This window comes from Pelobates fuscus, chromosome 10 (assembly GCF_036172605.1).
Source record: "Pelobates fuscus isolate aPelFus1 chromosome 10, aPelFus1.pri, whole genome shotgun sequence".
Taxonomy (NCBI): Eukaryota; Metazoa; Chordata; class Amphibia; order Anura; family Pelobatidae; genus Pelobates; species Pelobates fuscus.
Window position 1 is genome coordinate 68,228,458 of NC_086326.1, and position 12,152 is coordinate 68,240,609.

Here is a 12,152-nt window from a genome sequence, read left to right on the forward strand (position 1 = left end):
TGTTAGAATTTGTGTGTCAGCTGAAACATATTATTAAACATGGAATGTTATGCATACATGCAAATGTAGTGGTATAGGAGAACCACAAATTTCCAGAATATTTGGATCAGAATGATAATATCTAAAGACTAGCCCTTTTCTAAGAGCTGGTTTCTAATAATTAGCTTGCTGTTCAGCTGTTTTTCAAGTCTTCCAAACTTCTACACCTCAGCAGTCAGAGTCAGTTGCAATAGGTGCCTTTACAACTAAAATACCATATGTGAATAGCCTACTTAGTTTCTTCTTCAATACCTTTTTTTTCACTTTGCATTGGACAAGTCACTTATAATATCATTACTATTCAACCTGGACTCCATAAACTTAAAAGATCTTTTCTTTGAGCCTGATAAACATTGATTCTCTTTTAATGATTCTACAATAAAGATTTTAATTTCAGTGATAGACCGTGAGTGCAGGTGGTTTACCATATATGTGTATATATATATATATATATATATATAGTAAGTCACCTACAATGACGGTATATAATTATATCATTGTTAAAAAAAAAAACACAGTGTATTATAATATTTATAAAACTATTTATTTGGTACATAGACTTTATAACTTTAGTTTCATAAACAGAAGAATGCAATGTACTTCACATCATAGTTTCCACTTGCAAAGAGTCAGAGGAAGGATGACCACAGCACCCCATTTGATATTTATTTAAAATATAATTTAAAGTGTAAAAAGATCTTTGTGTCTTCGGAGTGGGAGTGTACATGTTAAGCATGGATTACAAATGCATCCTGTTGATGAATTGTTCTTGAAGAAGATCTTCTTGAGAGCATTTTTTTCTAAAAAAAAAAAAAAAAAAGAATAGAGGAATATGAAATATTAATAACGGAACACAAAATTCCACTGTTGTTAATAAGAGTTCCCATACATTGATACAAGCATTTCACTTATTTGCAACTGATAATTTGAAAACTTCAAGACTTTACCGCAGGCTTGCCCAAACTCCGGCCCTCCAGATGTTGCTGAACTACAACTCCCACGATTCTATGAATGAAATAGATAGGCTGAGAATCATGGGAGTTGTAGTTCAGCAACCTCTGGAGGGCCGGAGTTTGGGGAAGCCTGCTTTACTGCAAAACAAGTTAACATATGACCTAGATAATCTGAACTCCAAAAATATTAATATTCCATTTCCTGAGCATCGTTTCAAATTAACTGCAAATCCATGAAAGCAAAAAATAATAATATAATAAAAGATAAATAAAACATGAAAGACCTGAGAGCAAGGCAAAATCGCCATGGAAACTGAAAACATGGTATTGGACTTTATGGAATTATAGCTTTTGTCAGCTTATCAGTCAATTAATAAGAGCGCTAGGAATAAAAAGGTGCTTAAGACAAATAAAGAAAAAATAAATAATTCTGACACCTTTTCATTTAGATGTGCCTGTATTTCATTCCAATCTGATCTATATCCACTGCATTCATATTCATATCACTAATAATATCGGTATTTGTTCTGCTTTTTAAAATTCTCAGTCACATTCTGGGCTAAATGTGCCTTTTCGGTAAGGTTTGATTTAGAAAAAAATGATAATAATGAAAATGATGATAAAAAAAAGAATGGGGTCTACTTATTAATGTGTTCATCCATTAATGTGTATTGTCCAGTTATTCAAAGGGCCCAGGTAGTATATATTGGGCATTTCAGAAACCATTTAATTTCAGGGGAATCAACACTTTTCCTTGGGATGATGGTATTAGCGCTAATTTTGCCTGGGATCTAATCCCCTACTCTAGCACTATAATCAGGGAGGACACTTTGGCCTGGCTAGGTATTCCCCTGTCATGTGTAACTTCTGGATCAGAGTTTTAGATACCCCTAACCCATTATTTAAAGAATAAGTTTGTGCATGTGTGCATACGTGCATGTGTGTGGCTTGGGCAGTGGCTTAAGTCAACATAAGTAAAAAGATCTGCACATGTTATACTTGGGCTGAAGCCGTTGGTATTTTTACCACTTAGCAACACTCCTAATTTTTACCCATCATTCTCTCCTGGTTAATAGTAGAACCTGAGACACATGGATCTTTTGTTAAATTCCCCATTGCACATGCAAATAGATATAAGGATGTATAGAAGGGGAGCATTGAAGCTATTTTGCTGTTATTGCTAATCCTACATAAGGTATTAGAATTCTAAGTGCAATCAATATGGACAATCATTCTTCCTGAAACATTTTTACAAATTCTAAATGTTTAGTGAATAGAGATTTTCAAATCTTAACTTAAGGGTTTTATTTTTTTTAATTTTATTTCTTAATTAAATTTCTTAAAACCTTCTAATTCCAGTGTCCCCATTTCTTGAATAATCCCAAATTGATACACTTGCAAATAAAATTAACTTATTGCAAAACAAATGTGTTTCCAAACTGTACCTTATGATAGTCTAGGAAGCTCAGAATGTTGTGGCTTCAGGAAATGCAGAGATGTAGGTATCTGCCTGAGCACTCAATCGAGAGAGACTACTCTATGTATAGCTCTGTGCGGAGATCATACTCACAAAAGCATCACTGCAAATAGGTTTAGCTGGGTGTATCATTACGCTGTTCATAGTTTGTCTCAATAAACACTGAGAGGAGATATCTGTGTTGACAGGACGTGATTTTCCTACTGGCAATGGCAAGGATTCCTGCCATTTGGTTTCCAATTAGGTCTAATCGGTTGTCCTTTTTCTCCACAGTGCCCCTTTCTCTCTTAACTGTTTTTTCTCTTTCTCGTCAGCTTTTATCCCCATTTTTTTACCTCTGTTTCATTTTCCTGAAGCTTGCAGTCTCTATGTACAGGATATCTCTTCTCGCTCTATGTCACTGATTCTCTGCCCCAAAAAAATAGAAAGTAATCCAGGCACTCCAAAGTATCCCCAAAAAGGCAATTTTATTGGACCCACGAACCAAAAAACAACATTTCGACCCTAAGGTCTTTGTCAAGCTTGACAAAGACCTCAGGGTCGAAACGTTGTTTTTTGATTTGTGGGTCCAATAATATTGCCTTTTTTGGGATACTTTAGAGTGCCTGGATTACTTTCTATTTTTCTAAATTATACATTTGGTCCTTTGGTACTGGGACTGATCCGGTTAGCACCCAAGGATTCCTTAGATGAAGGGTCTTAGTGCAGTTCCACAACTTACATATGGATAACTGATTCTCTACAGTCTGTCTCTCTTTATTCTGATAGGGTTATTCACTAAAGTGAGAATTGTTGGGAATTCAAATCGAATTTCTAATTTAAGATAAAAAAAAAATGGAAATATCCTCTGGAATTTGACCTTACATGTGAAATTAACTTTTAATTCATTTTGAATCCCCAACAAATCTAACCTTAGTGAACAACCCTGTCATTGTGTTTTGTCAGGTTCTATTATTTTCTCTTCCCTGTCTATTCTTTAACCCCTTAGTGATCAGACCATTTTTCAATTTTCTTACCATTAAGGGTTGTTTTTACATTTCTGCAGTGTTTGTGTTTAGCTGTAATTTTCCTCTTACTCATTTACTGTATCCACACATATTATATACTGTTTTTCTCACCATTAAATAGTTTTCTAAAGATACCATTATTTTCATCATATCATATAATTTATTATAAAAAACTTATAAAGTATGATGAAAAAATAAAACACTTTTTCAAACTTTGACCCCCAAAATCTGTTACGCATTTACAACCCACAAAAAACACATATGCTAAATAGTTGCTAAATTTTGTCCTGAGTTTAGAAATACCCAATGTTAACACGTTCTTAACTTTTTTTTGCAAGTTATATGGCTATAAGTACAAATAGAATATTGCTGTTTCAAAATATATATTTTAAAAATGTATTAATAGTGACATTGCTGTTATCTGTCATAAATCTCTGAATCACACCTCACATGTACATTTTTTTTTAAAGTAGACAACCCAGGGTATTCAATATGGGTATGTCCAGTCTTTTTAGTAGCTACTTAGTCATAAACACTGCCCAAAGTTAGCATTTATATTTGTTTGTGTGTTAAAAATGCAAAAAACAATTATGAACGCTAAATTTGGCCAGTGCTTGTGACTAAGTGACTACTAAAACAAACTGAACATACCCCATTTGCAATACCTTGAGTTGACTTCTTTTGCAAATGGTATGCCGTCATGGGGGTAAGTTTCATTGCTGGGTTATCATACACTCACAAAGGCAACATAACCAATCTGGCAAATTTCAATGTGAAAAAATGGAAAATCAAGCCTTATATTTGACCCTGTAACTATTAAAAACACTATAAAACCTGTACATGGGCAGCACTGCTATACTCAGGAGACTTCGCTGAACACAAATATTAGTGTCTCAAAACAGTAAAACGTATCACAACAATGATATCATCAGTGAAAGTGCCGTTTGTGTGTGAAAAATGCAAAAAACTTAACTTTCACTGACAATATCATCGCTGTGATATGTTTTACTGTTTTTAAACACTGACATTTGTGTTCAGCGAAGTCTACCAAGTAAAACAGTACCCTCCATGTACAGGTTTTAGGGTTTCTTGGAAAGTTACAGGGTTAAAAATAATGCTAGCAAATAAAATTCCCTGGACTTTCGGCATGGGTTGTCAGACAGGTACCCCAAATTGCAATCAATAAAATGACTTAATTAAGTAAAAATATGACATAAATATGCACGTAGAATTTAAATGTATATACATATTTATATATTTGAATTCTACGTGAATATTTATAAAATAATGTATGTAATTATGTATATGGACATATGTATATTTCGTGTTATTTATATATATATATATATATATATATATATATATATATATAATTTCATTCTAAGTGTATTTTGATATAAATATATATAAAATTTAAAAAGTTAGAATAAAATTATATATATATATATATATATATATATATATATACACAAACAGTGTTCCTTGGTTGGCACTCACCCTTTCATGTGTATAGTTCAATTAAGCCTGGGTGCAATCCCATGTTGAAAATATATAAACAGAAATAAAGAGATGCACTCCAAGGACTAGGTAGATGAAAAAAGGGGTAGTTTATTCCAATAGGTATAGCATAAAAAAATAGCCGACGTTTCGACCCATTCGGGTCTTTCTCAAGGTCTTGAGAAAGACCCGAATAGGTTGAAACATCGGCTAGTTTTTAATGCTATACCTATTGGAATAAACTACCCCTTTTTTCATCTACCACGTCCTTGGATTGCATCTCTTTATTTCTGTTTTTATATATATATATATATATATACACATGTAGATATCGATATAGATATAGATATAGATATAGATATATATCTATAGATATAGAGATTTATAGATAGATAGATATATTTTATTATTATTAATTTTACATTTTTACATTTATTTTTAATAAATTATTTTTTTTTATAATAATATATATATACAATTATTATATGTATTATATATACAGGGAGTGCAGAATTATTAGGCAAGTTGTATTTTTGAGGATTAATTTTATTATTGAACAACAACCATGTTCTCAATGAACCCAAAAAACTCATTAATATCAAAGCTGAATATTTTTTTGGAAGTAGTTTTTAGTTTGTTTTTAGTTTTAGCTATTTCAGGGGGATATCTGTGTGTGCAGGTGACTATTACTGTGCATAATTATTAGGCAACTTAACAAAAAACAAATATATACCCATTTCAATAATTTATTTTTACCAGTGAAACCAATATAACATCTCAACATTCACAAATATACATTTCTGACATTCAAAAACAAAACAAAAACAAATCAGTGACCAATATAGCCACCTTTCTTTGCAAGGACACTCAAAAGCCTGCCATCCATGGATTCTGTCAGTGTTTTGATCTGTTCACCATCAACATTGCGTGCGAAGCAACCACAGCCTCCCAGACACTGTTCAGAGAGGTGTACTGTTTTCCCTCCTTGTAAATCTCACATTTGATGATGGACCACAGGTTCTCAATGGGGTTCAGATCAGGTGAACAAGGAGGCCATGTCATTAGATTTTCTTCTTTTATACCCTTTCTTGCCAGCCACGTTGTGGAGTACTTGGAAGCGTGTGATGGAGCATTGTCCTGCATGAAAATCATGTTTTTCTTGAAGGATGCAGACTTCTTCCTGTACCACTGCTTGAAGAAGGTGTCTTCCAGAAACTGGCAGTAGGACTGGGAGTTGAGCTTGACTCCATCCTCAACCTGAAAAGGCCCCACAAGCTCATCTTTGATGATACCAGCCCAAACCAGTACTCCACCTCCACCTTGCTGGCGTCTGAGTCGGACTGGAGCTCTCTGCCCTTTACCAATCCAGCCACGGGCCCATCCATCTGGCCCATCAAGACTCACTCTCATTTCATCAGTCCATAAAACCTTAGAAAAATCAGTCTTGAGATATTTCTTGGCCCAGTCTTGACGTTTCAGCTTGTGTGTCTTGTTCAGTGGTGGTCGTCTTTCAGCCTTTCTTACCTTGGCCATGTCTCTGAGTATTGCACACCTTGTGCTTTTGGGCACTCCAGTGATGTTGCAGCTCTGAAATATGGCCAAACTGGTGGCAAGTGGCATCTTGGCAGCTGCACGCTTGACTTTTCTCAGTTCATGGGCAGTTATTTTGCGCCTTGGTTTTTCCACACGCTTCTTGCGACCCTGTTGACTATTTTGAATGAAACGCTTGATTGTTCGATGATCACGCTTCAGAAGCTTTGCAATTTTAAGAGTGCTGCATCCCTCTGCAATATTTCTCACTATTTTTGACTTTTCTGAGCCTGTCAAGTCCTTCTTTTGACCCATTTTGCCACAGGAAAGGAAGTTGCCTAATAAGTATGCACACATGATATAGGGTGTTGATGTCATTAGACCACACCCCTTCTCATTACAGAGATGCACATCACCTAATATGCTTAATTGGTAGTAGGCTTTCGAGCCTATACAGCTTGGAGTAAGACAACATGCATAAAGAGGATGATGTGGTCAAAATACTCATTTGCCTAATAATTCTGCACTCCCTGTATACGTGTGTAATTTTACTTCAAGTGTATTTTTATATTAATATATGTTCTTATTAATAAAAAATACACTTAAAAATACACTTAGTATAACATTATTTATAAGATATATATATATATTAAATACAAAATACACAATCCAGCGCACTCGCTTATTCACTGAAAAACAATATCAAATCTTACAGATTGTAATAGTTTTATTTAAAAACACCTCAGCTAGGGAAAAAACAATGGGGGTATAGTTACATTATATGATCATATATTGCATAAGCCTGCCACAATGTCAATGTACCCCATTCTTGGCAGGTCCTACTCTAGCTACTCTTTATTTTTTTATTCTTCACTGAGTGCCTCGACCCCTTGAGCCACTCAACACACAGTCAAAGCATCAGAATCCTGCCCGATGGCTTCCGGTGCTCTGCTACACTGCCTGGGGAGCGATCACCCGGCGGCACGGCAGTCAGGGGAAGTATTGCAGGATGCCTCGACATTGACACATTTGCTGTGGATGTACCAGGTACATCCAAAGTCTTTAACAACCGTTTTTTGTCGGACATACCTGGTACGTCCACGGTCATTAAGGGGTTAAACAGTGACTTGAAATATGACTTGCAACATTTAGGCCAAACCAGAAGAATTGTAAAACATCACCATCTCAACTCCGCTATATTGAATTAAGTTTTAAAAGATTTTTCAAATCAGTGTTTAGTGAATAGACTCCCAAGTGTCTATTTGCCTGTTCTTGTTTAAGAGATGCAGGCCAGGACATCTAGTAGAAAATGTCTGGGAAACTGGGAAGACATTTAGGAAACAGAGACAGACTGGGGAGAAATTTAGGGAAGAGAGATGGACCAGTTAGACTGGGAAGACATTTAGGGGGGGGGAAGACAATAGATAGTAACAGTATTCCAGTGAGACACACAGAAAATAAAAGATACTCAAAACACCTTAGTGAGTTTCCCTTTACCCTCACAACAAAAGAAAATTACATACAGTTAAAGGTGAAGTATCTTCTTATTAACCCCTTAAGGACCGGCCTGTTTTTGCGATGTTTGTACGTTAAGGACCAGAGCAGTTTTAACACTTTTGTGGTGTTTGTGTTTAGCTGTAATTTTCCGCTCTCTCATTTACGGTTCCCATACAAGTTATATATTGTTTTTTTCACGACGAGAAGGGCTTTCTTTACATACCATTATTTGTATTATGTCATATATTGTATTTACAAAAAAATAAAAAAATATGGTGAAAAATTAAAAAAAAAAAACATATTTTTGGACTTTTACTTGAAAAATCTTTTACTTATCTACAAAAGCTAATGAAAAAAACTGCTAAATAGATAAAAAATTGTCCCGAGTTTAAAAACACCCAGTGCTTACATGCTTTTTTTGCAAGTTATAGGCCTATAAATACAAGTAGGAAATTGCTGTTTCAATATATATATATTTTTAATGTATCAATAGTGACATTGTAACACCGTTATCTGTCATAAATCCCCGAAACACACCTAACATGTACATATTTTTTTAAAGTAGACAACCCAGGGTATTCAAAATGGGGTATGTCCAGCCTTTTTTAGTAGCCACGTAGTCACAAACACTGGCCAAAGTTAGCATTTATATTTGTTTGTGTGTTAAAAATGCAAAAAACGCTAATTTTGGCCAGTGTTTGTGACTAGGTGGCTACTAAAAAAGGCTGAACATACCCCATTTGCAATACCTTGGGTTGTCTTCTTTTGCAAATGGTATGCCATCATGGGGCTAATTCTCATTCCTTGGCTACCATACGCTCTCAAAGGCAACTTAACCAAATTTCAATAAAAAAAAAAGTAAAATCAAGCCTTATATTTGACCCTGTAACTTTCACAAACACTATAAAAGCTCTACATGTGGGGTACTGTTATACTTAGGAGACTTCGCTGAACACAAATATTAGTGTATCAGAACAGTAAAATATATCACAGCAATAATATCCTCAGTGAAAGAGCTGTTTGTGTGTGAAAAATGCAAAAAACTTCACTTTCACTGACAATATCATCGCTGTGATATGTTTTACTGTTTTGAAACCCTAATATTTGTGTTCAGCGAAGTCTCCCGAGTAAAACAGTACCCCCATGTACAGGATTTAGGGTGTCATAGAAAGTTACAGGGTTAAACACAGTGCTAGCAAATTAAATTATCTGGACTTTCGGCCTGGGTTGGCAGGCAGGTCCCTCAAATTGCAATCATTAAAATTACTTAATTAGGTAAAAATATTACATAAATACGCACGTATAATTTTAATATATATACATATTTATATATTTGACGTCTACGTGTATATTTATGAAATTATTTATGTAATTATGTATGTGGACATATGTATATTTCGTATTATTTTTATTTATTTATTTATACATAGATATATATATCATTACATTCTAAGTGTATTTTGATATAAATATATATATATATATATCAATATCAAAATACTGTTAGAATAAAATTGCATATATATAATTTTTTTTAATTATTAAAAATTATTTTTATTTTTTGTTATTTATTTTTATTAACATATTATTTGTATTTTATAATAATATATATATATACCATATATATAGTTATTATATATATATTGTATATATTCGTGTGTAATTTAAATATAAGTGTATTTTTATATTAATATACGTATATATAAATATAAAAATACACTTAGTATGACATTATATATATGATATATATACATATATTATATATAGGTATCTATAGATATAATACATGTATATATATCATATATATATATATATACATATTATATTTTTTTTTACACTGATTGCTATTTTTTTTTACTTTATTTAATGATTTTTCACTTGCAGGGAGACTGCCTGTCAGCACAGACAGTCCCCCTGCAGGCAGACACATGGACCCCTATTGCGGTCATGTGATCGAGTGATCACATGGCCGTGGGGTCCTGATCTGCCGAGGGGGGACTGCCCGGGCAGACAGGCAACCCCCCTGGACCAGGAGGAGAGCTGATCGCCGCCGTGGGACCGACGGCGATCAGGTAAGTAGCCCCAGACCGTTATGACGGTTCAGGACCGTCAGCGGTCCAAACGCACGTTTTACCGCTGACGGTCCTGAACCATCAGCGGTCCTGAAGGGGTTAAAACAGATGGTAATGGTTAATATTCAGAAAGAGAGCCTTTGGATAAGGCTCAATATTTCAGCGTTGTGGGATATCTAGGTTCCCACTACCTTCTTTATACTGCCAGGAGGTTTCAAGTAGTCAAATGTCCTCTCAAAGGTAGGTATAGGTGTAAAGTGCTTTATTGAAAGTGCACAAATAATTATAAGTAAAATTATTTAAAAAAACAAGACCTTACAGTAATGAAAGTAAATTGTAGAAATAGTCCTTGGTGGTGCAAAACGCGTTTCACCTCATTTAGAGGCTTCCTCAGTTGCTATTAAGTTGCTGGCTGTGAATAACCATTTAAATAGTCCATAATTCGCGCTTGTTTGATGACCCCATTTCGTGCGTTCGAACTGTACTTCCGCTTCCGGGTTTTGCGTTCCATCTGTGGAACGCATGTATCATAACTCTATTTCCTGTATGGTGGAACACATCCTTGCATTCCACTTCGCTCGTCTGGTATATCAGTCTCTCATACAGCATGTAGCAGGTGTTGATGAGTAAAATATAAAGGGGATTGAACAAAAATGGCTAAAAATCTTTTATATAGCAATATTATAAAATACTAATAATACAAATGCAAATACAGTATCTGTATTTATAATGAAAAAATGGGAGAAGTTTACATATAGTTACTATGAAAAGTGAAGGGAATAATGTAAGCGTATCCTAATATGGTATATCCAAAATCTAATATTATTGCTTATAGATAGTTAATCAATTATGTATAATAAAATATTAGGTATCAAAAAGAAATGTATACACATAGTATTATATATAATGATAGGAGGTAGAAAAATCATTATATAAAATCATGTAGATCACTTGACATACACACACTGCCAAATACATACAACCATACACACACTGCCCAATATTTATATTTACACAAACACTGCCTAATACATACAATTAACCATACACACACTGCCTGATACATACATTCATGCACACACACTGCCCAATGCTAACATCCATACACACATGCTGACTAATACTTACAATCAATTATACACATACACTGCCCATTACACACATACTGCCCAGTGCACACATCCATGCACACATACTGCCCACTACATACATACATACACAAAAACACACACAAACATACTGCCTGATAGATAGATACATACATACATACACACACACACACACAAACATACTGCCTAATGCATGCATTTTTCTTTGCATACATAATTTATTGCTGTGATAAAGTAATTTAATGCATTTGGTGGGATTTAATTCATAAAAATGAATTTAATTTCTGCTACAGTGAACTTGTCTGATAGGCTCATGTTATGTAAAACATTTTTTGTAGAATATAATATATATTATGAATATATTTTAATATATAAGGACTATTTACATGGTGACATGTACTCACTGACATACACACAAAATGTCACTTACACACTAACACAGATGCTCTTACTAACATACATGCACAATGTCACACACCAGTTTACGAAAGAGAGAGAAATAGAATATTCACGATTTAGTGAATGTATCTTCTATATATTAAAAGGAACAGAATTCAATTTGCATGCAAATTCATCTCCTCTACATAAATTATTAATGCAATGTTAGCTTATAGAATGAAATCTATTGAATGTGGGCTGATATACTGATAAGTTATATATAGGTTTCTTAAGCTTTATCTCCTGTTGAAATAATGTTGAAAATATCAGGATTAATTAGTGATCCATTCGCGGATTATTAAAAAATGATTGCATATTTTTACAGTGGAAAATATTGCCTTTCTAATATAATTTCTAAGCTAATGCAAGCAAAATTAGCTGATCTTTTATAACCAAAAACGAACACTTTATTAAACATTTTGTGCAGTGTTGCAAGGTGCATTATCCAGCTGAAAGTGGCCACTGCCATCAGGGAACACCGTTGCCATTAAGGGGTGTACGTGGTCTGCAACAATCTCTAGGTAAATGTCCAC

General features: G+C 34.1%; 1 protein-coding gene across 2 annotated transcripts in view; it reads right to left on the bottom strand.

Moving 5' to 3' along the window:
- Positions 1 to 705: 705 nt before the first annotated feature.
- The window catches only part of HTR7 (5-hydroxytryptamine receptor 7), a 110,262-nt gene continuing 98,815 nt past the window's right edge, over positions 706 to 12,152 (bottom strand). Inside the window, exon 4 of one of the 2 annotated variants that reach the window (XM_063433599.1) lies at positions 706 to 839. In XM_063433599.1, coding sequence (XP_063289669.1) covers positions 779 to 839 — 61 coding nt within the window. In that variant the 3' untranslated portion in view covers positions 706 to 778. The remainder of the gene's footprint in view (positions 840 to 12,152) is intronic. The other variant, XR_010085446.1, reaches the window with a different exon arrangement.